The sequence below is a fragment of the Prionailurus bengalensis genome, chromosome A1 (assembly GCF_016509475.1).
Source record: "Prionailurus bengalensis isolate Pbe53 chromosome A1, Fcat_Pben_1.1_paternal_pri, whole genome shotgun sequence".
Classification (NCBI taxonomy): domain Eukaryota; kingdom Metazoa; phylum Chordata; class Mammalia; order Carnivora; family Felidae; genus Prionailurus; species Prionailurus bengalensis.
In genome coordinates this window covers 1837178-1864616 of record NC_057343.1, presented here as the reverse complement: position 1 = coordinate 1864616, position 27439 = coordinate 1837178, and the positions used below count along the sequence as shown (strand labels likewise).

Genomic DNA, 27439 nt, shown 5'->3' with positions numbered 1-27439 from the left:
CCCCCCTGCCCCTAACCGACTCGCATTCTGTCTCTGTCTCTCTCAAAAATAAATAAACGTTAAAAAAAATCTGTTTAAAAAAAAATGTTTATTGGCTGTATTTGGAAAATTAACAGATATTAACTTAATTCTCTATAATCTGGGATAAATGACGCGTTGCTATGTTAACCTCTTGCACTTTGGAGATTTGTACTAATGGTATTTTATACTGGTCTCATCGCTGTTTGCTTTGGTATGACAGTCTTAGTATACTCCTTGTCAATCAGCTTTGATCTGATTTCATTGAAATTCACCACTCTAAATTATTCACAACAGCTTTTGTTTCTGACCCTCTTAAGTATCAGAGTCTCTGTCTCAAGCACAGAAAGAATGTCTAACCCTGACTATGACAGAGTGCAGAGAGGCAGCACTTGAGGGTACTGATCAGTAGAGGGGGAGTTAAGAGGTAATGCACTTGGGATGACCATTGAGACCGAAAAGTCTGAAGGGAGCAGACAGGGAGCTTCTACAAGGGTAAGAAAAACGAAAATTTGTGATCTCTCAGAGGCAGATTTGATGCCCCCCCCCCCCCGCCTTTCTTTGTCCTGAGAAGGAGCTGTCCTCGTTTTTTCCCATAGGATTTCAGTTTTGGCTTGCTTCCCTAGCTGTCTTCGTTACAGTGCAATGCACCTACTGTGAAGGCAACTTGACTGTAATGAGACTTGATTGATAATCAAACACTGAAAATGAGGAACCATATTGGGCATTGAGTCCTGGGCACTGTGATATGTGGTCTGTGAATAGGGAGAAATACTGTGTTGACATGTGTGGGAGTGCTTCGTTCTCAGTGCTTAGTTATCCATCGTTCTCCAGGAATCTCTGTTAATTTGGCCCCATTGAGCTGTAGTGCTATGGGATATTGAATGTTTATGATGCTAATCTCAGATCCTTACAGGACTTCCAAATTAAGGAGCAGTAAAACAAATCTTTTAATGATGAGACTGCCTTACTGAATTATGGTTCTTTGAAAGCTGGTAATTTTAGGTACGTTAACACCAGAATATTTGGTTTCTGGTATACTTGTAACCATGCTGCATAATTTATTTTTATGTATTTCTTATGTCTTTGGCAGCAATTTGAAAAGAACTTACTTTTAAAAATTTGTCTTTTAATTTCAAAAGTATAAAGTGGAAAACAATACATACAGGTTGCTAGAAATGGCATATAAATGATGTATACCTATGTATTAAAAATTAGAAAGCTGTGAACAAATGTTTACAGTAATAATCTCAGGATGGTAGGATTGTGGGCAGCTTCCTTTGTACTTTTCTGTACTTTCTAGTTTTTCTAAGATTAAGATCTTTTTATGGGAAAAAGTTAAAAACAAAATATTCTTATGTTCGGAGAACTGAGTCTATATATAGTAAGACTGTTTTATTCTTAATTATCATGTGTTAAGAATATACTTTCTTTTATGGGTGAATTTTACTTCATCAGTGGGAAGGTGTGCTGTCTTGGAGAGATGGTCTTTATTGCCACTCACGAAGCCTTCCCATCCCACTGAGGGCTCCTTGTTTGTGTCATGAGGTTGTAGTTAAAAGAGACTTATTTTTAAAACGTCTTCCTTTTTCTGAGCAGCGTTAACCCCAGAAAGTCCTCAGCTCTCATTGCTCCTGCCCTTTTTCTTCACTCATTTTTTCCTATCTTGACTTAAAACACACGCGTGTATTCTTAGGAAGTGTTTATTTCACATAAAAATGAAGCTTCATCGTGAGCATGTATTTCATTAATTAGAGTTGTGTTATTGAAAATTTGAATGTGGTCATAGTTTGAAAATATGCCATTTTGTGGTGAATAGAGGTTGACACTAACAGTTTGTGGTAAATTACTTGTGGAAAATTACACAGATAATAATAATCTATTTGTAAGAGTGATAAGTTTGTGTTTACTGAGAGCTTCTGGGTTCATAATATTCTATTCGCTGAAGTCTGACTTAGAAAGGAGAGAAAAGCCAAGGCTGAAAGATAGAAAATATAGGATGTTGTAAAATGTTTTCAGAACCAGGATCCATGTAATCCATCGTGTTAGATCTCTCTGTGCGCTAATTTTTTGCTTTGAATTTTATTAATTTGAATTTAATACCTACTTTCCCCCACTAAAGCCTAGGTATATTTAAAAATCTTAAGTTTTTAAAATGTTCATAGTTGGCCCCAGTGTTATTTAAATGTATCTGTGAGGTTTTGATTGTTGGTACGTTAATCGTCAATCACCATTTTAAAAGAAAGCCATATTTTAAACTACAGTTTTTTTAACTAAAAAAAGAAAAAAGAGGGAAGGTACAAGATGAATTTCTAAGATCCCTTTATTGTGTAGAATGAAGTGAGTATGTGGCAGACTGTGTTCTCTGTAAGAGGCTCTTTAGTGCTTGGTTTCTCAGACCAGGTTTCTTCCTCATATGCCTGGGGCCATGCAGAGGCAGTTAAGCTCGTACACTTCTCTTGATGATCTGGGGAAGGGAGGACGTTTTTATAATAAAAGAAATGTATATCTTGAAGTAAAGTTACAAAGAGAGAGAGTGTGTGTGTGTGTTTAAACTAAACCGGGCGTATTAAGAGTACTTTTACCATTGTTGAAGGCAGCTTGGTCTATACCTGAGATTCCCGAGGGAATCTGCATATATTCTCTTATTATTAAGCTTCCCTAGTGTGGAAAAGTCTAAAAACTGCTTGAATGTATGAGCTAGTGTGCCATCCATAAATATTAGTTATACAGACATGCATGTTTATTTTAGTTGAGATAAAGAGGCAGATAGGAATTTAATTCTTTTTACAGTTTTTAGAGGAAAGTCTCAGACATGTACAAAAATAGACACAGAGTATATTGGTCATCCATGTAATCATCCTTCATTCAGCTTTAGCAAATGTCAACTCATGCCATTAGGAATTTAATTTTATGTGTATTTGCTAAGATTTGCCAAGATAAGCATCTGTAAGGTCAAGGTACTGACATCAGAGGCATTTCTGAACAAAGATGTTGCAGTTGGTGGGCGGGTAGAACTGTGTTCAGCTGTTGTATAAGCTCGCATAAATAGTATCATCTTGACTTTAATCTTTCGGTTGTTCAGAGGTAGTGTGCATATTTCTGTTTAACCCCTGGAAACTTGCCAAAATAATTTGTATCCTCTCCATCCTTGCCACCTTGACTCTAAATCTAAATAGTCTATGAATAAAAGCAACAAGTTGATATTAGGAGCCTGTTGGATAGAGCCATTAAGAACGACCATCTTCAGTTTTCATTTAAAAAACTTTTGTGAACTATTCCATTTAATGTTCTGGATGCTATAAATCTGTTGCATTTTTCATCTATGCACTTTATAGACATGAGAACATAGACAGACCTGGATTCAAATCTCAGCTGGCCTTAATTACTTACCTCTCCAAATCTTACTTGTTCAACTGTAAATGGGGATATGGATTGTTGTGTGAGGTGAATGAAGTGATACATTCAACATTGATAATCTTGAAATGTCATTTGCACTCTATGATTGAATACATGTATGTCCCGAGTTCAAGTCATAGATGGATTTGTATAACTGAAGTTGATTACTAGGCTACTTAGAAAGAAGAGCTATCTTTACTTTGTCATGTCTAGTTTTCTGACTGGTAGGTGTAAGATCTAAAGATAGAAAATGTTCTTTAAACAAATGCTGTATTGAAGCAAAACATTGGGAGAAAATAATGCCTTACAGTTGTTTCTTATCAAATAATTACAGCAAACTTTGGCCTGTTCTATTCTAACTGCACTATTGAGCGAATTCTCAAGTTCAAGTAAAACTAGCAACATTGGGCTCAGTATGGAATTCCATGGCAACTGCAAAAGAGTTTTTCAGGTATTGGTATTTTTGTTTTTACGTTTTATTAGATTGTTGACACAGTCTTTTCCCAATGGAGTAAGAACACTTATTTTGTCTAGTTGAGTGATGGCCTCTACTTGAAGATTTGTGTTGCAATTTCATAGTATTTAGTAAAGGATAAAGGATGGGATAGGATAGAGACTTGGTGCACATAGCTAACAATTTAAGATTTCTTGTTAATTCTAGTCTTTAAACAAAACAAAAAGGAAATACCACTCCAAACATCCTTAGATTAGTTATGCTGTTCTTACTGCGTTCAGATACAACTAATTCAATTGGTAGGACTCTGCTGGCCTTAAAATAGGCCTGGCAGAGTGCCAACGAGGGCCATGTAGTTAAAATGTTATTGCAGATGGTGTGGGCTCTTTGTCTCATATGTATTGTTTGGCTCTGAAGTAAAGTTATGTGAAGGCATTGGCTTAAATCCGAGGGCTCTGCACCAAAGCAACTGACCCCCTCCAGCTCTGTAGTAGCTGTCAAAGACTCGACTTCTCGAGCCTTTGTATTATAGTAGATGCCTTCCGACCGGTGTCACTGGAAAGCATACTGTGCTATAAATTATGAGCAGGCCTAAAAATGGAAAATTTTCTTAAGGAGGTAGTGGTTTCCATCAGAAATTTTAGGGGTTTTGTTTGTTTTGTTTTATGGTTCTTAAATGGGAATACATTTTGAATAAGCTTTTGATCGAAAAATACGTGTGATTTATTTATTACAGGAAGAAGACCTTCGTCAGATCTTCATGCTAACAGTTGAAGTTCTTCAGGAATTCAGCAGGCGGGAAAACCTCAATGCTCAGATGTCTTCGGTATTTCAGCGTTACCTTGCCCTCGCCAATCAAGTCTTGAGCTGGAACTTTCTTCCTCCAAATTATATCCTTTTAACAACTGAATTGTGGTGATTTTCATAGATTACTTAATTATGGCTAAAAACGTTTTATCTTTGCAGGTTTGTAAAGCACATTGTTGAAAGAAAATACGCTTTTTTTAGAAATGGAATTTAATTTTTTTCTTTTTATAATATACAATGTAGTGGACGACTTACAAGATTTAAAATTTCATTCACAACTTTATAGAAAAGAGTTCAATAAATGAAAGCATTTAGTGGATGGGGGGCTATTGCTAACTAAGGAATGGCAGTGTTTCTTAGGAAGGAAAAGGAAAAAGGTGGGAAGCGCATTTCTATCAAGAAACTGAATCATTTTCTCTGTGTAACATGTAATTACGTTGGATTTTTTTGGCTGACCTTAAAGACTAATTTTTCATGCTCTAATTTGATTTTTATGGATGACGGTATTGTTCAAGTGTGGATAACAAGGTAAGTAATACGGTTATTCTTTGGTGACCTTTTTTAAAATAAAAATCTCAAACTTCTATTTCTAGCTAATTATTAGTAATATAAAATAAGTTTAAGTGAGTTACATTGTAGGTACATATATCTGCTCTTTAAAAAATCAGTTATTGAAGTAGAGAAATTTGTATTTTATAAAGCAGGTTCTTAGTTTAAGGTTTATGATTTGCTTTCTAGAACATTTACTGCCTGTTGATAGATTGAAAGCAATACTATCTAGTGTCTCTTAATTTTTTCATAGCTGAATCAGACAAATTCTTAGCTGATGTTAGGCAGATTACTTAAAGTCTCTGAGTCTCAGTTATTCCAAATATAAAATGGAGATATGGATAGTTAAGTGAATTTAGTGTAGTAATACATTTAAAACTCTCAGGAGTTAGCTACTATTTATTGAGCTTGTAATAGCTTCTTTGAATAAAGAAGTTCATCAGCTAGCTGTCTGCGTTATGCTCTTTTTTTCTTGATCTGATATATAGGAGATCTAATCTGTTGTATGTGTCTTTAATCAGTCTCCTCCTGGGGACCTGGATGAGGGGGAGAGGGAATCTGTTTAGGAGAAAAAAGACGATAAGCAAACAGGAAATACGTATTCAGCCGTATCAGAGATTTAGGATGAGACCCCTCTTTATCCCAACAGAGCCGAGGGTTGTTACATTCACATACATAGAGATCACCAAATGTTTTTGGCTGGTAAAATTTTAAATTTTAAAGGGGTCAGGTAGGGTGAAGTACAGTGTTTTCTTCTATTTTCAAGTTAATACATTCATGTAGTAGAAAACTAACTGTGTGTTGTATATAGGGTGTTGAGTCTGTGACTTAGACCCTGAGTTCTCCAGTTTTCTTTCCCCGAGGCAGTCCTAGTGAGCTGCTGCTTTGTGGGGCAGAGCTCACAGTGACGGTGATTACTTTCCCTTTTTATCCTTGCTCTTTAATCATTTTTCTACAAGTAATTTATTTTATGTCTTCAGTATATTCTTTTTGGGGTTGTTAAAAGGCACATATTTTAAGTTTGCTTTTTTAAAAATTTCCCCTTTGAGTGTTGCAGTGTAAGTTTTGCTCCAGTTTTTGTTAGTAAGAAAAGGAAAGATGTTGAAAAACTTAGAGACAGATTTAAAAAGTAACAGACCATATGGAGCTATCAAAACATTAATTATAAATGTAGGGAAAATCAACAAAAGTTACACTGCATATATTGGAGCCAATTTTAAAGTCTCTGCGTTAGGGGGAAATGTAGTTGGCTGAAGAGTGACTGTTTTGTAGAGGGAAACAGTGCTCTGGGAGTTTGGAAACAAAGTTTGTCTAAAGATACACACACATAAAATATTTTTATAAAGTATTTAGATAAAGCTTTGGAAAACCTGTCATCTGAAAATAATAAGCACAGCTACAGTGTTCCCAAAGGAAATAATTCCTTGTTTCAAGAAAAGTAAGTCTTCATCTTGACCTTTGGATATCGTACTTCGTGACTTACAAATGAATTCTTTCGTGAGCGTAGTTCGCATAGTCGCCATTTGTTGGCTCCCTAGTCCTTCCTTTAAGTGGGTTGGCTTTAAGTGTAGGACAAAGAGCATGGCAGTGGTGTTAAACTAGGCTACATTTTCAGTGCTAACTAAACGGAATCCAATTCTGATATAATTTCTAATTTTGGGAATTTCTTGGTGATCTATTCAGTCAGTGGGGAGGGAATTGGATATTAAGCTTTGTACCTTTAAGAGGGCCTATAGAACAAGTTTAACCTAGTTATATGTATTAAGTGGATGGCTTTTTAGAAATGATTTATCTTTTTTTTTTCCAACGTTTATTTATTTTTGGGACAGAGAGAGACAGAGCATGAACGGGGGAGGGGCAGAGAGAGAGGGAGACACAGAATCCGGAACAGGCTCCAGGCTCTGAGCCATCAGCCCAGAGCCCGACGCGGGGCTCGAACTCACAGACCAAGAGATCGTGACCTGGCTGAAGTCGGACGCTCAACCGACTACGCCACCCAGGCGCCCCTAGAAATGATTTCTCTTTTAAGGTAGATGAGTAGCAAGTGGACCTTGTAAAATATGTATCTTGTAGCATATATATATATTAAAAAAATTTTTTTTAATGTTTATTTTTGAAGGAAAGAGAGACAAAGCATGAGTGGGGGGAGGGCGGAGAGAGAGGGAGACGCAGAATCTGAAGCAGGCTCCAGGCTTCAAGCTGTCAGCACAGAGCCTGATGTGGGGCTCGAATTCACGGACCGTGAGATCATGACCTGAGCTGAAGTTGGATGCTTAACAAACCGAGCCACCCAGGTGCCCCTGTATCAAATATATTTGATCATTTGCAATGATATCATGTTAAAGGAGGCTGTATTAAATTGTCAGTATCAATCCTTATTCATAATTTTTTATAATTTGCTTCTCTTTTGCATCTTTTTATTATTTTTTTTTTTTTAAATTTTTTTTTTCCAGTTTATTTATTTTTGGGACAGAGAGAGACAGAGCATGAGCGGGGGAGGGGCAGAGAGAGAGGGAGACACAGAATCGGAAACAGGCTCCAGGCTCTGAGCCATCAGCCCAGAGCCAGACGCGGGGCTCGAACTCACGGACCGCGAGATCGTGACCTGGCTGAAGTCGGACGCTTAACCGACTGCGCCACCCAGGCGCCCCGCATCTTTTTATTTTGATGTAATTCTAAACATTCAGAGATAACTGTAAGAGTAATTCAAAGAATTGCTGTATGCCCTACTACCAAGATTCACCAGTTGAAAACATTTTGTCCCTTTCTTTTTCTCTCTTTCTGTCTCTGTGTATACATACATCTTTTTGTTGTAAAGATATGCCACATTTTTTATTTATCCATTGATCAAACCATCAACGGGTGGTTTCAACTCTTTGGTTACTGTGAATAATGCTGCTGCTGTGAGCATTCATTGTAAGTTTATGTTTGGACTTATGTTTTCATTTCTGTGAGATATACCTAGGAGTAGAATTGCTGGGTCATATGGAAACTCTGTGTTTAACCTTTTGAGGAATTGCCAATCTGTTTTCTGGAGTAGCTGTACCATTTGACATTCCCACCAGCAGTATATGAGTGTTCCAGATTCTCTACATCCTGGCTAAGACTTCGTAATCTGTGTGTCATAGCCATCCTGTTTCGTACGAAGCAGGATCTCATTGTGTTTTGATTTGCATTACCCTGATGGTTAATTTATTAAACATTTTATGTAGGTATAGGCCATTGTTTATCTTCTTTGGAAAACTGCTATTCAGATCCTTTGTCTATACTTTAATTGGTTTGTCTGTTTAAAATTGAGTTGTAATAGTTCTTTTATATTCTGGATACAAGTCTCTTAAATACACGATTTTCACGTATTTCCTCCATTTCTGTGAGTCACATTTTACTTTTTTATGTTGTCCTTTGAAACAGAAAATTTGCATTTTGATGATGTCCAATTTATTTTTTCATTTGTTGTCATATCTCAGAAATCATTGCTTTATCCAAGGTCATGAAAATTTATGCCTGTGTTTTCTTCTAAGACTGGCTTCTTACATATAAGCTCTTATATTGAAGACTTTGATCTGTTTTGGGTTAAGTTTTATGTGTGATGTGAGATAGTGGTCCAGCTTTATTCTTTTGCATGTGGATATCAGGTATCCCAACAGATGTTTGACCATTGATTAGAAAGGTAGAAGAGGTGGGATGCGGGGAGGGGGGCGGGATCAGTTAGTTAAGCGTCCCACTTTGGCTCAGGGTATGATCTCACAGTTCATGAGTTTGAGCCCTGCGTCAGGCTCTGCTCACAGCTTAGAGCCTGGAGCCTGCTTTGGATTCTGTGTCTCCCTCTCTCTGCCCCTCCCCTGCTCATGCTCTTTCTTGCTCTCAAAAATAAATAAAACATTTAATAAATAAATAAATAAATAAATAAATGTGGAAGAGGCTGGGGAAGTAGGAAGTACCTGATATATGTCATGGTGGTGAATGATTACTGTGTCTGTTAATGTGTCATTTAGTTGCCCTAACATCAGTTTTTAATTTGGAATACCAAAAGAATTGATAGGAGAAATTATTCTTATGAATAAATGATCTATAGGGTTAGATATGCATGCTCAGCCTACCAATTTTGTATTTAGTAGGTATTACATAAATATTTGTTGATAAATGAAAGGACATGCTTATAACCTGAAATATATATTAGGTTGCTTGGGAGGAAGTTTTGAGTAATTGACTGCTGAAGCTTTTGGAAATTTCTTACAGAGAAATGTGTAAATTATGACCTAAAAATGTTATTGTGAAGCCAGTGGACACTGACTCAACAGTGGAGCTAAGATGTGCAGAGAGATATTAATGAAAAGAATACACGGATTGAATATTGAGATATTTATTAGTATTTAAGACTGTTAGTCCTGTCATAATTAATTTGCAGTGATCTTGGGTCAAGATTAATGTGCATACAGGGTTTCGCTAAAGAAATCCTAACTCTACAGCAGGGGTTCTCAGTTGGGGTGATTTTGCATACTTGGGACATTTGGCCATGTCTGGAGACATATTTGGTTATCACAACTAGGGGAGTGCTACTTAGGCAACTGGTGAGTAGAGGCCGGGGGTATTACTAGACACCCTAGAATGCACAGGACAGCTCCCACGAGAAGCAGTTACTGTGCCCAAAAGGTCAATGGTGACCCATACAAAAACTTTTATGTGAATGTACTTAGCAGTATTATTTATAATGGGCAACAAGTGGAAGTGAGCCAAGTAGCCATCAGCTGATGAATGGATAAATGTGGTTTACTCACATAGCAGAATATTATTCATCAATAAAAAGGAAGGCTGGTACTGATACATGCAACAAAATGGATATACCTTGGAAACATCATACATCTTAAGTGAAATAATTCATTCACAAAAGACTGCATGTTGTAGAATTCCATTCGTAGGAAATCTTCAGAGTAGGCAGGTCTGTGGAGACAGACAGATGAGTAGTTACCTAGGGCCAGGAGGTTGGAGGAAGTAGGAGATGATGGCTTAAGTGCATACATAGAGCTCCATTTTGGAGATGAAAGTGTTCTAAAATTATATCATGGTGACAGTCGTATAACTTGAAAAACCGTTGAGTTGTCAATGAGTAAATTGTGTAGTATGTGAATGAAGTCTCAAGTCTTTAAAAATATCAGTCATGTCAAGGGTTAGAAATCGTGCCATACGGATCAACTGCCTGTTGTCAGGGTAAGTTATAGAGGGAGATTAAGGGTGAGGATAAAGTTTTGGGAGATATTCCTGTTATGGAGCCACTGAAGTAAAGGGAGTGAGAAAGATCAAAGAGAAGCAGAGAAGATCAGTGGTAGAATCTTTGGCTCCAACAGTAGTAAGAACCAGGAAGAAGCAAAAGAGATTGAGCAGGGCAGTGGGCAGTTTAGATAAGCAGAGGGGATAACCAGATGAGTAGTCTGGGAAGCAAAGATACGTGGGCGTTTCAAAAAATAAAGGTAATAGACATACTCTGATACTGACAGGGAAGACGTAGATTGGGTATCAGGACATAGATAGTCATGTGAAGAGCTGTTTATGCATTGCGCAAAAGCCATTTCAGTGAGTGAGTAGTGATTGGTCATTGATGAGGTAGAAAGTGTAGATATTCCATAGACCATGAACTGTGAGGAATGGAATGAGGATTTGAGACACATGAACCTTTCGTTTGGGTTTGTACTTTGTACTTTGGAGAGATGTACCTATTTATTGCCGAAGGGAAAGAAGTCAGAATTGAAGCAAGAAAATGCGATCTTACACGTACTAGATAAGCCAATGATGTGGATTTTTAGATAGCCTAGGATGCAGTTCAGGTAGTGAGGAAGATAGTAAGCTTTAGGATGCATGGCATGCCTGCCACCATGACCCAAGTTTCTTAGCTCTCAGATGCTGTTTTGATCAGCTTTGTCCAGGTTTGTTCAAAAGTAGGGAGCAAAGTGGTAGACATCAGTATCTGATAGAGTAAAAAAAAATTTTTTTTTAATGTTTATTTATTTTTGAGATAATGTGAGAGAGTGTAAGCAACAGAGGGCAGACAGAGGGAGACACAGAATCTGAAGTGGGCTCCAGGCTCCGAGCTGTCAGCCCAGAGCCCGACGCGGGGCTCCAACTCACAGACCGTGAGATCGTGACCTGAGCCGAAGTCGGACGCTTAACTGACTGAGCCCCTCAGGCGCCCCACTGATAGAGTTTTTTGTGTGTGTGTGTGTGTGTGTGTGTGTGTGTGTGTGTGTCTGTGTGTCTGTGTGTGTCTGTGTGTGAGAGAGAGAGAGAGAGGGAGAGAGAGGATGTATAAAGCCATTACGAAGTTTCTTCTTCAATTCTTTTTTTTTTTTTTTTTTAGTTCTTCCCCAAACTGTTCTCTATTTATACTGGTATTATACACTTTAAAAGGAAAGTCGATCTGTAAAGTCATTAACCAGTGTATGAAGTAGTTGTATTATCCTTCCAGCTATATTTCTGCTTTATAAGAAACATATCCAGGAGGAACCAGCCAGAAGAATTTCTGACTTCAGGCCATTAGAAGGAAAGGTTATGTCGAGAGTAGTCCTTCAATCTTAGGTTACGATTGATTATGCTAAATTATGTGTTCACTATACTATAATATTTTGAAAAATATTTTGTAGTTGAACTTTGAACTTGGTAGTTGTTATATCTGTTTTCTTGCCCGTGATATCCCCCTAATGACTTGGAGTTATTATCCCATTATACATACTGTAGTTACATATAACTACCAGAGACAGTAGGGCCTTTGGCTGTAGGAGACAGTTAACAAAACTGATTTTTGATGTCAACCTGCAGGTGGTTGGAGAGTGAACAAGAGGATGCCCGCTAAGTTCTTTGCTTCTGCATGAACAGGGCTGTGCAGTTTTATTTTGTCTTCGTGAGCCCATGGATTTTTCACTTACTACTTTATGTAGTTCGAATCCATACAGGAGCAGGGAGGAATGGATTGAGCAGTAGAAAAAGTCTCCCCAAGAGGAAGCTTAACTTTTTAACTCTCTTAATTGCTTAGTAGTTTAAGGCCACAGGCAACTTAACAGTCGAACCCTGTGTGCCAAGAGCAGGGTCTTGTGGTGCCCCTTTGGCTCAGTAAGTTAGATCCTTTATGTAGGTGTCTGTTGGGCAGATCTGACTTAATTCCTTTAAATGCAGGATTTCTCATTAGAAAATGACTTTCTTTAAAATTACTTAATTATTTATAAAGGAATCCATTGAGTTCCTAATTCTGTGAACTGTCTAGGTTATCAGTTCCATAAATTCTTAATGAACGCCGCTACTTACATGGTAATCCTGTGCTGTGCTCTGAAGTATCGAGTTTAAGATTGTATTATTTGCAGAATGATATTGATGGGAAGATGGTAAAGAGCTAGCCACTAAATCCATGTTTTTCCCATGTGTTAGGTTTGAGTGAGTAGTGAATACTCAAGAAATTACAATTGTATATAGGGTTTTTGTTTGTTAATATCTACAGTAAATTCTTGAAGGCCTTTCTGTGCATTTTAATTTTGATGGCAGGGTTTTTTCATTGGTTTTAGAAAGCTGTGGTTTAGAGAGAGTATTAAGACCATGTGGGTTTAATCTTTTTATCGGTTAAGTAAACTGCTTTTGCCATGGGTAGAACTGTACTTTCTACCCTGATCATTTGTCTTTTAGCAGATTTGACCATTATTTGCACTGGGAAAAAAAGTGTGTGTGCGAATCTGTCACCAGTTAATGCAAAGTCACTGTTCTACTGACAGTGGGCTGATAGGGTGATCTTTATATATGAAGATTACACAACCACCCATCCTAGACAGTTCTGGTGGATATACCAGTGATTAATATTATTATTGTGATTCTGCAGCTCAGCCTTGAATCGGATTTTTAAGTTGCTTGTTAGAGGGAATTAGGCCTTTTCTCTCTCTTCACATCTGTTTTGATGGCTAATCCTACACTAGGATAGGTAAGTAACCAACATATTGGAATCGAATGCAAAAAAGAGCTAGATAACCTTTGAAAGTTCTCTGCCCTAACCACCAAAACATTTATCCACATCTAAATGTGTAGCATTAACTGTATGAAAGTAATGGAAATGTAATCTAATCGGGGTAAGCATGATATACTATAGTCTTTTGCATTTTTAATCTTAGGCGCGTGCGCTCTCTCTCTTTTTAACATTTATTTATTTTTGAGAGACAGAGTGTGAGAGGGGAAGGGACAGAGAGAGGGAGACAGAGAATTCAAAGCAGGCTCCAGGCTCTGAGCTGTCAACACAGAGCCTGACTTGGGGATTGAACCCATGAACCATGAGATCATGACCTGAGCCGAAGTTAGACACTTAACCCACTGAGCCACCAAGGAGCCCCCAGGCTCTCTATTTTTTAATCCACTGAGGATAGTAAATATTCCTCATTATATATCAATTTCCTTCACAAAAAAGAAGGAAGTGGGGAATTGTCATATATGGAAGACTTTAACATTTTAAACCCATGTTTATAAGTCATCTAAAATGTCTACTTGCTACATTATGTCTTGTGCTTTCATTAAAAGTATTCTTGGGGCACCAAGAATAGAACATGTAACTTTTTTTTTTCCTTAAAAATAAAAAGGTTTTTTAAAAATGTTTGTTTATTTTTGAGAGAGGCAGACAGAGAGATAGAGTGCTAGCAGGGTAGGTGCAGAGACAGGGGGACACAGAATCTGAAGCAGACTCCAGGCTCCGAGTTGTCAGCACAGAGCCTGATGTGGGGCTTGAACCCACAAACTGCAAGATCATGACCTGAGCCGAAGTCAGAAGCTCAACTGACTGAGCCACACGGGTGCCCCCATGTGACTCTTGATCTTGGGATTGTGGGTTAAAGCCCCACACTGGGTGTAGAGATTACTTAAAAATAAAATCATTAAAAAAACAAAGTCCTACAACTGTATTCTTAATTGAGGATTCATATTTAAAAACTTAAGTTTGGGGCGCCTGGGTGACTCAGTCGGTTAAGCGGCCGACTTCGGCTCAGGTCACAATCTCGCGGTCCGTGAGTTCGAGCCCCGCGGCAGCCTCTGGGCTGACGGCTCAGAGCCTGGAGCCTGTTTCCGATTCTGTGTCTCCCTCTCTCTCTGCCCCTCCCCCGTTCATGCTCTGTCTCTCTCTGTCCCAAAAATAAATAAATGTTGAAAAAAAAAAATTTAAAAAAAAGAAAAGAAAAAAAAATAAAAACTTAAGTTTGGAATTTTTAAAAAAAAAGATACATGTGGACATAGCATAAATTTTGAGACCTAAGATATATTGTTTTTTTAAAGGCATTGTGATATAATTCACATACCATACAACTGACACATTTAAAATGTACAGTTAAGTATTTTCTTTAAAGTTTACTCAGAGTTGTGCAACCATCACCACCATTGATATAGGGAATATTTATCACTCCAATAAGAAACCCCATAGCATACCCTTTAACATTCCCACCCTGCATTCCCACTCACCTCCACTCCCTTTTAATAGCAACTGCTAATCCACATTTTGTCTCTATAGATAATTGTTATTCTGGATGTTTTATTTAAATGGAACCATACAGGGGTGCCTGGGTGGCTCGGTCTAATGTTAAGCATCTGACCTCAGCTCAGGTCATGATCTTGAAGTTCATGGGTTTGAGCCCCACGTCAGGCTCTGTGCTGATGGCTCAGAGCCTGGAGCCTGCTTTGGATTCTGTGTCTCTCTTTCTCTCTGTCCCTCCCCTGATCACGTGCTCGCCCCCTCTCTCTCTCTCTCTCTCTCTCTCTCTCTCTCTCTCTCTCTCTCATTCTCTCAAAAATAAATAAAACATTAAATAAATAAATAAATAAATAAATAAATAAATAAATAAATGGAACCATACAATACGTGGGTTTTTTGTCACTTTTATGTGGCATGTTTTTGAGTTTTATTCATGTTGTAGCATGTATCAGTATTCCATTCCTTTTTATTGCCAAGTAATATTCCACTGTGTGCATAGTACTGTTTTATTTCTCTGTTCATCTGATCAGTCGATGGTCATTTGAGTTCTTTCCATTGTTTTAAAATAATTTCCAGTACAGAATGCTGCTGCTGGGAACATCTTTTTCCATACTCGTGGATGTATGTTTCCATTTCTCTTGGGTGTATATGCAGGAGTGGAATTGCTAGGTCATATGATAACTGTTATTTAACATTTTGAGGAACTATCAGACTGTTTTCCACAATACCTACACTACTTTTGCATTAACATTGTAGTATATGAGTATTCCATTTTGTCTGCACCCTTACCAACATTTGTTTCTATTTTTTTGTTTATAACCATCTTGTTTCATACAAAGTGGTATCTTGTGGTGGCTAAGAATTGCCTTACCCTATTGATAAATGCTATTGAGCATCATTTCATTTGTTTTTCTTTTTGGTCGTTTGTGTATCTTTAAAGAAATATCTGTTTAGATCCTTTGTTCATTTTTAAATTGAGTTAGTATTTTTTTTAATCTTTGAGTTGTAAGAGTCCTGTATATATTATTAAAATCTAAAGTAAGTCTCCTATTTTGTTGGTTGTCTTTTTTACTTTATTGGTAATGGCCTTTGAAACATAGAAATTTTTTAATTTTGATGTCTGATTTATCTGTTTTTCTTTTGTTTCTGCTTTTGGATATATTTATAAGACAGCTCTGTATATAACTTAAGGTCAGAAAGATTTTTTTTTAATTTTATTTTTTTTTAATTTATATCCAAATTAGCATACAGTGCAACAATGATTTCAGGAGTAGATTACTTAATTCCCCTTACCCATTTAGCCCATCCCCCTCCCCGCCCACTCCCTCCAGTGACCCTGTTTGCTCTCCATATTTATGAGTCTCTTTTGTTTTGTTCCCCTCCCTGTTTTGATATTATTTTTGTTTCCCTTCCCATATGTTCATCTGTTTTGTCTCTTCTTGGCATCTGTTAAGTCCTCATATGAGTGAAGTCATATGATTTTTGCCTTTCTCTGACTAATTTCACTTAGCATAATAGCCTCCAGTTCCATCCACGTAGTTGCAAATGGCAAGATTTCATTCTTTTTGAGTGCCGAGTAATACTCCATTGTGTGTACGTATGTATGTGTGTATATATATTATATATGTACAGTATACTATATATATATTATATGTATGTACGTACACATGTATATTTTATATGTATTTACATATATATATATATTTACATACACACACACACACCACATCTTCTTTATCTATTCATCCATCGATGGACATTTGGGCTCTTTCCTTACTTTGGCTATTGTCGATAGTGCTGCTATAAACACGGGGGTGCCTGTGTCCCTTCGAAACAGCACTCCTTTATCCCTTGGGTAAATACCTAGTAGTGCAATTGCTGGGTCGTAGGGTAGTTCGACTTTCAGCTTTTTGAGGAACCTTCATATTGTTTTCCAGAGTGGCTGCACCAGCTTGTATTCCCAAGAGAGACTTTTTTTTTAATAGACTTTTTGAAGAGGAATTTTAGTTTCATAGCACTATTGAGCAGAAGGTACAGAGATTTCCCGTATCCTTCTTTCCCCCTAAGTTTTAGCAGTAATGGCTCCACATGCATTTGTAGGTTTTTGTGTGAACAAAAATTTTCAGCTCCTTTATGTAAATACCCAGGAACACAATTGCTGGATTGTTTGGTAAGAGTATGTTTAGTTTTATACGAAACTGCCAAACTGACCTCAAAAGTGGCTGCACGGTTCTGCACTCCCACCAGCAAGGAATGAGTGTTCCTTCAGCCGCACGTCCTTGTAAGCATTTGGTGTTGTCTGTTCTAGATTTTGGCCAAAGGGGTAGGTTGTACTGGTATCTTACTGTTGTTTTAATTTGCATATATCCCTGGTGACCATGATGTGGAGCATCTTTCCATGTGCTTACTGCCATCTGTATATCTTTGGTGACGTGTCTGGTAAGGTCTGGCCCGTTTTTTCAACCAGGCTGTTTTTCTTATTGAACTTTAAAGGTTTTTGTGGGTTTGGGATAGTATAATAGTCTTTTACCAGAAATATCTTTTGCAAATATATTTGACTAATCTGTGGCTTACTGTCTTATTCTGTTAACATTTCCTTCACAGAGCAGAAGTTTTTAATTTTAATGAAGTTCATCCTACCATTTTTTTCTGTCCTGGATCGTGACTTTGGTATTGTATCTAAAAGGGCATTGTCAAGTCATTGTTCGTCTAGATTTTCTCCTATATTCTAGGAGTTTTAGTTTTGTGTTTTACATTTCGGTCTGTGATGCGTTTTGAGTAAATTTTTGTAAAGGGTGTAAGGTTTGTGTCTAAATTTGCTTTTGTTTTTTTGTGGTTTTTTTTTGCATTAAAGGTCCAGTTGTTCAAACATTATTTGTTGAAAAGACTGTCTTTACCCCATTGTATTACCTTTGCCCCTTTATTAAAGATTATTTGACTATATTTATGTGGGTCTGTTTCTAATCTCTTTATCTGTTCCATTTATCTATTTGTCCATTCTTTTTCCAATACCACACTGTCTTAATTATTGTAGCTTTATAATAAGTTGGATTGTGTCAATCCTCTGACTTTGTCCTTGTCCTTTATTTTTAGAATGCAGGAGCAAGGGAGAAGGGAGTTGGAGAGAGAGAAAGAGAGAGAGAGAGAGAGAGGGAGAATGAATATGAATCTCAAGCACACTTAGCATAGAACCCAATGTGGGGCTCAATCCCGTGACCCTGGGATCATGACCTGATCTGAAATTAAGAGTTGGGATGCTCAACCAACTGAGCCACTCAGGCGCCCTAACTTTATTCTTGTTCTTAAGGTCACAAAGGTTTAATCTTATATTTTCTTCTAAGAGTTTTATGGTTTTTTAGCCCATACAGTTAGGTCAGTCATACATTAGGTCTGTCATCATTTTAAGTTAGTTTTTGTAATGGTGAAAGGTAAAGATCCAGTTTCATTTTTTTGCTGAATATCCTGTTGTTCTTGTATCATTTGTTGAAAAAAAGTATTTTCCAGTTGTAAATGTGACAGTATGTTTCTGGCTCCTTATTTCTGTTCCGTTGGTCTTTATGTCTGTTACTGTGCCACTGCCACAGTGTCTTGATTATTATAGCTTTGTAGTAAGTTTTGAAATCAGGAAGTGTGAGTCCTCTAACTTTGTTCTTTTTTTGAAGATTATTTTATCTTCTCTGTGTCCCTTGCATTTCCATATGAAATTTAGGATCCGTTTATCAATTTCTGCAGGAAAGGCAGCTGGGATTTTGGTATAGGTATTGTGCTAAATCTGTAGATGAATTTTGGGAGTATTGTCATGTTAACATTGTTAAATTTTCTGGTCCATGAACATGGGATATCTTTCCGTTTATTTAGATCTTTAACTTCTTCCAACAATATTTTATAGTTTTTGGAGTAGAACGTTTGGAATTCTTTTGTCAACTTCATTCATGTGTATTTTATTCTTTTTAATTCGATTATAAATGAAGTTGATTTTAAAATTATTTTCATATTCATTGTTAGTACATAGGAATACAGTTTAAAATTTGTTTCTAATGTTTATTTGTTTATTTTTGAGAGACAGAGAGAGAGAGTGAGCGAGCGAGCAGGGGAAGGGCAAGGAGAGAGGGAGACACAGAATCCGAAACAGGCTCTAGGCTCTGAGCTGTCAGCACAGAGCCCGAAGCGGGGCTTGAACTCAAGGACCGCAAGATCATGACCTGAGCCGAAGTTGGACATTTAACCACTGAGCCACCCAGGCGCCCCTAGAAATACATTTTTAATGTTAATCTTGTACTATGTAATGTTGCTGAATTTGTTTATTAGCTCAAATATTATGTTTAGTGGATTAAAAATAGTATTATATATACAGTGTCATCTACAAACCCTTATTTTTATTCAGGACTTATTATATTTAGGTTTTACATGTGTAGAAGGTGATTTATGAAAGTGTCCTCCACCCCCGGCTGGTGGAGCAACGTATACTAGGCTCCTGGGTTGTGGTAGATGTTAGAATCACCCCCTGGCCCATTGAGCTAATCATAATTACTCAGCCATTGTGCCCCGATCTCACTCTGCTGAAGGAAACTGAGACAGAATCCACCTGCTTTTCATTCTGTTGCAGATCCCTACTGTCCAAAGAAAGTGTCCCTAGTCCTGTGATCCTCTGTCATGGGATCATCCCAATTTAAAAACGGGCTCTACAGTCCTGGGTGGTTTGATTTCTGCCTCTTTCTCAAAACTCTTGTTTGCTTATTTGGTGAAGCTGTTCTCTCAGGCCCTTTCCTTTCTGCCATGGCACCTTCTCACATGGGTTTTTCTGCCTGGACCCCTCCCCTTCGCCTGATCACCTCCTAAGTGTGCCGCAGTTGTGTACCTTGAATCAGGTTTCTTTTGCTATGGTTTCTCCTATGCATGTTATATGTGATTTTCTCCCCTTGGCTCACTTCTCAGCTGTATGTTTTCATTTGTAGCTTATTTGAGTAAATCTGTTTACTCATTTAGAAGTTCATGAGAACATGGGTCATGTTTTTTGTTCACTGTGTTGTTTCAGCACCTTGCACAGTCTGGCATGTAGTAATAGATGCTTAACAAATATATGTTATTTAATTATTGAGGTAAGGTGATTTGATTCTGAAGTGTTATTTCAGTTCTTGGATGTTTGTTTTTGCTGCTAAGATTATTTAGCTAGTAGTTCACCTGGTGTCCATAAATGCTTAAGGGTTTTGGCAATGCTAATCATAAATGACAGTATCATTTGTAATAAGAATGTTTGGCAGGTATGTTTGGTATGTTGGCTTTAATACTTCTTGTTTTAGTTTGGTTACACTGCCTTTTATTGATATTCTATTTTTGTGGATCTGATTTGGTTTTGATAAAAAAAAATTTCAACTCTGTCTCTTGGGTAAAGCTAACTGGATCATAAAATAGTAATGGGATATAGAAGCCTTCACCTCAATTAGGATTTCCAGTAAAGCCGATGTTACTATTTGCAGGGAAGGCTTGGGAAAACATTCAGGTGAGGTCAGTTCTCCTTTATTTCAAAGGACTTTTGGTTACTGGGACTGAATGCTGTCTTACTGAGCCTGGGCTCATTGGTTCTGTGTTGTGCCAGAAAGAGAAATAACCGTTTTTGTTGTTAGAAGAGTTTATAGTGACAGAGGTTAAATATTTAAGAAGAAAAACTTGGCTTCCCTTTGCTTCTGAAGCTTGGTTTTACAAATGAGGTAGCTTAAAAAGAATATGGGAAGGTGGAGAAATGAAAGTTCTTATTACTTTTGAAAAACGTTCACTGTTGCCACAGGATCTTCCTATATCATGAAGTATTTATAAGAATAGGCTGTGGGAATTTTCAGACTCTCTGCAGTTGCTTGAGGATGATTCGCAGTTACTGTATAACTCATCGACTTTTTACAGTCTGCTCCCGCCACAAGACGATACCCTTACTGAAGATGTTAGACCAGCAAGAACTTATTTGCACACATAAGGACCCGTGTATCTCCAAAGATGACTTTTCTCCTCTCATATTAAGATATGTGCTTACTGATGATACCGTTTGTTGTTTCAAACCTCAAGACTTGTTGCTCGGGACTCCGGTGACTCTCCGTAGCAGGGTGGGATTCGATTCTGTCCTTCTGGCTCTTGGCCTAGTGTGTTTGTCTCCGGTCATATAGTTATAAAATAGGACAGGTGGTACATTTATATGCCTTTGAGTTCTTAGAATTTGCTGAGCTTTCCCTAAGAGAATTTTAGAGCTCGATAGGATCGTTGTGAAGAGAGGGTAGAGAACATAGAGTTAATACTTCACTGTTCTGAGGTGCAGTTGAATGTACATCTGACTACAGCTGATTTTCTAGAGGGTTAAGATAGTGTTGAGCTTAGATGACTGCTTGGGTTTTAGCACTTCAGAATTTGAACCCTTGCGGGCTTCTATTTGGTACAGTGACAGAGACATCGTTGTCCTGTAACTCGTGATTTTTGAATCTGGTGAAAGTACAGGAAGGTAAAGTAAGATTAGATGTGGATGACAGATTTTTGAAAAGACATAGGATCATTAAAAGACTGAAAGCAGCTCTCTGTATGGCTGTCTTACTGCACTTTATTTTCTTTGGTTACAAATGAATTATTCTGACACAAAATATAAATTATTGGGGCGCCTGGGTGGCTCAGTGGGTTAAGCGTCCGATTTCGGCTCAGCTCATGATCTCGCGGTTCGTGAGTTCGAGCCAGATTCTGTGTCTCCCTCTCTCTCTCTGACCCTCCCCCATTCATGCTCTCTCTCTGTCTCAAAAGTAAAAATAAACGTTGAAAAAAAATTTTTTTTAAATATAAATTAATTGAGTTCAGTATTTATTGTAGATAAATGTTTAAAGCCATAGCCCAAGAAGATTCTCGATTTAGAATCTGATGCAGATTTTGGTAAATGATAGCTATTTAGCCAGTATCAATCTGTTGTGACTTATACGTCTTGTAAAACCTGACAGGCGTATAAAATGTATAATGAATGATTAATTAGTAAATAATCATTTCATTGTCAGACTTCTCTTTCATTAGTGACACATTTGGATAAAAAAGATAAAGCAGTATAATGTTTAGATATTATGACACGTTAATGTAGTGGTATAAATCGAAACTTTTGAAAAGGAAACTGTTGTTTTTGAAAGAAACTTTTGCTTTACTTAAACTTGACATCATTTTTTAAATTGTTGTCTTAAGAATAGAAATGCTAGATAGATCTCTGAATTTTAGAGGTAGTCTTTGTTTTGTTTTTAAAGTAAGCTACACTATGAATTATCTGGAGAAGGGATATTTTGGGGTGTCATATATATATGTATATATATATACACATATACACATATACATACATATACATACACATACACACACACACACATACATACACACAGAAATAGTGAATTGGCAGTAACAAATTAAAAATTGAAATACCTGAATTTTTTACATTTTGAGTGTACAGATGTGGTCCAGATCTGTATATGACTGTTCTTTTCACACTGTGATGTGCTTCTTGCTTTTTTTTTTAAGTTGCAAAGTAATACTTGTACATCCATAGTAACAGTATTTCAAGTACTCGGAAGGACCCTCAGAGCCTCTCATTCAAAGGCAAGCACTTCAGCAGCTCACAGCACAGTCTGCCACCTAAAACATGTCTTTGTCTGAATAGCTCTGTTCTTAAAAATTTGCTCCATCCATTATTATGACACTGCTTTGTTTTTGTTTTGTTTTTTTTTCAAGTTATTAAAATGCTTTTGGGAATGGTCACATGGATACACGTGGTTGTATCTTACTGTACCAACGGGAGTATATGTGCACTTTTATTATGATGAAATGGTGTTAGTGGCTGTGCCGGGCTGACTTAAAAGAGAAGGTAGTTAAGTTTGCAGTGTTGTAGACCAATTCTTCAAAGAACAGTTAGGGTAACCTCCTAGCAAAGTGTGTTATAAATGAGCTTTCTAGTAGAAGGCAAATATCGTGTCAGAGATAAAAGTCCCGTCTAGGTTTGGAGTTGGAAAACAAAACTCAAATGAAATTTAGAATAACTGGGGGGAAAGGTATTTCCTGACAGGTGTCAGATATTAACCTCACAGATCTCCTTGTGCTGTTAGCAAAATGTAAGGAATTAACATCATTTAAAAAATACGCTGATTGTCAGCTTTTAAAGCAAATTTGGCCATACATACGAGGCACCAGGAAAAGTATGCTTAAAACAGACCAAGATCAGGGAAGCTGAAACCAGGATTTTTAAAAAATTAAATATTTGAAGATGATTTTGAACCCTATGTTTAGGTGAGCAATTGCAATTATGTCCATTTCATACCTGGAAAAAGCCCTCGCTTGAATGTATGTCTTTCCATTTTCTCTTAATATAAATCTTTGATATCCAAAAGAATTTATGGAGCATATACATTTTCTAAATCAAGGGTAGAAAAGAGAATTAAACAAGTATCTTGGTTTAGGTTTTGTTTCCTTTTGCAATACTTACTAATCTTTGAAGTTTTCACCTTCCACTCACTGAAGAACAGTGGCCAACCCCTTGTCGATTAGAACTGGCCTAGTTAGGATATGGGAGATTCTTTACCCTCTTGGAATGAGATTTGCCTTATTTCCAAGACTAGCAAACTCCGTAAGTATTGCTCCCTTTACTTCTGCCAGTATTCTCCCTCTGTGCTTAAACTGTCTGTGTAGCGTTCTTCGGGGTTATAGATTTTAACTTTCTCTGGCAGTTGACCAGCACCTGAAGTATTTGCCTTTCTTAGAGCAGCTTGCGTTTGCTGGCTGCCTGGGTGGATGTATTGACAAGAAAATGGGCAAATGGTCTCCTTTGAGACTAACCACTTTACTATGGTTATGTGAATGTGTCTCATATCCCCCTAACTTGAAATCTATACCTTATGTAAGCATATAAAGTATCAATAAATTGATATTTTTCTCGGTGAAAATATTTAGTAAAATTATACATGTGTATTTAGTTTGTTAGATCTGGATATTCAACAAAATAACAATTTGTTACCATTTTAATGTAAGATTGCAAACTCCTAAAAAATTGGAACTGGATTGTCACGATTTTCTTTATGCATCTCTGCTCAACATAGTACTTAGCATAAGTAATAAATATTTTCCATTAATGAACAGTATATATCAAAATCATTACCTTTTTATTAATAAAACGGGACATTGAAATTTAAGGGGAATAAAACTGGAAAAGATGAAGTGAAATCGGTTTTATGAAGCGCAAAGAATTTATTGCCTTACTCGGGTACTTTATTTCCTATGCTCAAGCCTCCTCCTTTTTTTATGCTCCAGCCTTTTATTGTGGAAAATTTCAAAGATGTACAAAAATAAATATCCAGCTTCAACAGCTTTAAATTCTTGTTTCATCTGTACTCTTCCGTCCTTAGATAATTGTGAAGCAAATCCTAGACATTATGTGGTTTCATCCACGAATATTTCATTTTGTTTCTCTAAAAGATAATCAAGCCTTTGTTCTTAGACATGTTAAATAAAATACGTAGTATTCAGTCCGCATATTCTGAGTGCACAACACACTGTGAATAACGTGAGACCAAAATAGGTGCCTGGTGAGAAAGTGAAATCATTTTAATAACTATTGACACACTAAAGCTTAGCATTTGTGGGCTGATTTTTGTTTTCCTCTTTTCAAAACCCAGGCTTACTCCGTTCCCAGTTCTAACAGTTCTTCTTGTGGCTTCCAACCCGTTCCCTGCACCTCCACAAGGTGGCAGATGAAGGAAGAGAAAAGTGAAATTTAAGTGACTCTGACTTGAGTTTCACTTTTACTCATCAGTCAGATGGAGTTGCAGAACGTTTTTGGAGCAGAAATATTTTTTCAGAAACAAGCAAGCAGACTTCTGAAACAATTCACCGTTTCCCCCTTGCTCTACAGAGACAAAATATTAGATATTTCAAAAGAGAGTTAAGTAATAATCTTTTATAAAATAGTTTCCACAGCATTATCACAGTCTTTTAATATTCTCTGTTAATGATTTGGGCTTTAATGAAAATACAGCATTTGAACTTGTGTCTGATTTTTGGAAGCTGCAGTTTTGGATAACTGTTGGTGAAATTTCTCATTGAGTGATGCAAATGTTGCCTTAGTTGATGTACTTAGCTGGACATTTGTTACCAGTGCAGTGGCATAACTACTGTGTTTATGCCCAGACAGCTCTCCCTTTCCTTAAAACCTCAGTTTCTACATCAGTGTCATTGAGTGAATTATGTTCGTGCACACTTAGAAATATGTGATGGTTACTGGTTAACTTCTATATGGCGAAGATGCTATTCTATTCGGGGTAACGTTTGATGCTGAAACACTTGAGCACCAGCAAAGTGGCTTTTTAGTCCATGGGAATTGTAAATGAGCACCTGTAGAGTTGTCTGTAAACCAGGTATTTGTCTGAAAGTGGTGTTTGCATAATCTAATATGTGGGAGTTTTTCTGCTTCAGTATGGTATATATTCTTGTTCTTTTTTTGTTTCCCAAATAATATATTTCTTGTGGAAATGCTGTTTTTCCAAGTAGTCTATTGTGAGACTCATTTTGTATATGTGGTTTGAGCTGTTTTAAGATATTGGGGGGAAATGGTGGGATAAATATGCAGAAATTGATTTTCCTTTTTTGCTTGTATTTTGACATCTGTTTTACATGCATGTTTTTCCTTCTGTTGCCACCATTAGCATCTCTGATCATCGAAGTTTTTATATCCCTGCAGCATGACATGTAGTTCTGATGAAACTGTTACCTTATATTTCTGTAGAGTTCTTTCTTTCTTTTTTTTTTAAGCACTTAATGCCTTTTATTCCTAAGCTTCATGCATGAATTATGTAGCATATGTGAAGAGGCTTAAACTGTTTCCATTACATTCTTTCTGGATGGCTCCTGTTATATTTAGGATATACTTATACTTTAGACAAAGTAAGAATGTTATTGTTGTTGACCTTGACACCAGATAACTGGGCAGACATTATATAGCTATGTTTGAATCTTCGCAAAATGTGCTGTTAAAGCCAACAGAGTCCTGGCGGGAGACTCTTCTGGATAGCAGAGTTATGGAGCTGTTTTTCACAGTAAGTCTTGCTTTTCATTTCTGGTGGTGAAGGCCAAGGAAGAGTGCCACTGAAAAGAGTACATGCTTCTGTGTTTGTCCTAAGTAAAACAGGACAGGTTGCTTTTCTCCTTTAAACCCTTCTCTCCTAATCGATACATCTGCTTAAATAGAAATTACAGAGAAATGTTCTTGGTAATTTATAAAAGTGTTATAGAAGTATGAATATCTTGGAGCTGATATTCTCAGACTTTTTGATCTCAGAAGACCTTTACATTCTTAAAAATTATTGAAGACCCCGAAGAGCTTTTGTTTATGGGGATATAACTACTAATATTTACCACATTAAAATTTCAAACAAGAAACTTTAAAAAATGATTTGTTGATTCATGTAAAAGTAGCAGTGGGAGGGGCATGTGGCTGGCTCAGTCAGTGGAGCATGTGATTCTTGATCTCAGGATTGTGGGTTCAGGCCCCCTGTTGGGTGGGGAGATTACTTAAAATCTTAGAAAAAAAAAGAGTACCCAAACCATTACATATTAACGTAAATAACATTTTGATGAACAGATAACTGTATTTTTGGAAAAAGAAAAGTTTACTGAAGAGTGGCGTTGTTTTATATTTTTGTAAAACTCTAATGTCATGCTTAACTGAAGACTGGTTCTCAGATCTGCTTCTACGTCCAGCTGGTTGTAATATTACAGGTCAAGTAACCTGGAGGAAACTCCACTGTATACATGTGTGACAGTGTGTGAGTACCAGTGTGGAAACAGTTTTGCCCTTACACACAACCTGACGTGGTCTTAGCAATGTGTCAGGATCCCTGGACGACACTCGAGGAACTGCCGTAACAGAGTAGAGTGTACTTTATGTGCTCATTTATCAGTCGTGGGTCAAGGTAGAGTTTTTGAATAGCAATTTATTTCGATTATAACTTCACATTGGTCTTGTTTGTTATTTGCTAGAAAGAAGTAGGCTCGGGGCACCTGGGTGGCTCAGTCTTAAGCGGCCGACTTGGGCTCAGGTCACGATCTCGCGGTCTGTGAGTTCGAGCCCAGCGTCGGGCTCTGTGCTGAAAGCTTAGAGCCTGGAGCCTGCTTCGGATTCCGTGTCTCCCCCTTCCTCTGCCCTTCCCCTACTCACGCTGTCTCTATCAAAAAATTTTAAAAAATAAGTAGGCTGTACGTTCCCATGTTTGTTCATGAGGGTCCCCACTGTAATAGTCAAAGGCTGGTGAAAGAAATGTATGTGTGTGGAGGGGAGAGGGATGTTGATTTCCTGTTCATAGCCTAAGCACACAAGTTAGATGTAATGACTGGGGCAAAAGTCCAATAAAGACCAGTTAAGAAGAAAAAAATGGAAGCTGTTTTAATCCCAACCATTTTAGTTTCTCACCTTTTTATTCGTTTGAAAAATATTATTTACTATCCTTACAACTGCCTTCCCTTCTCGATTGAACCATTTAAAATATTGTAGTTCTATGGTACGTATTTTAAAATACCTAGAATAAGGTTGTTCGTCCATGGTTGTATACATAAAAATGTTTTCTATAGAAATGCTGGGACTTCATTACCTTGCAGTATATTCTGTAAATCGGAGCAATGGTGACCGAAAGCATATCAGTATCAAAGAGGCAGTTGTAACTAAATTAACAGGTTCTAGCGCCTGCCGT

General features: G+C 37.3%; 1 protein-coding gene across 4 annotated transcripts in view; it reads left to right on the top strand.

Annotated features, from left to right (window-relative positions):
* XPO4 (exportin 4) overlaps positions 1–27439 on the top strand; it is a 116726-nt gene that overhangs the window by 46306 nt on the left and 42981 nt on the right. For all 4 annotated transcript variants that reach the window (XM_043574879.1, XM_043574907.1, XM_043574889.1 and 1 more), the window contains 3 exons: positions 3752–3868; positions 4608–4761; positions 25677–25789. In XM_043574879.1, the coding sequence (XP_043430814.1) occupies positions 3752–3868; positions 4608–4761; positions 25677–25789 (384 nt within the window). The remainder of the gene's footprint in view (positions 1–3751; positions 3869–4607; positions 4762–25676; positions 25790–27439) is intronic.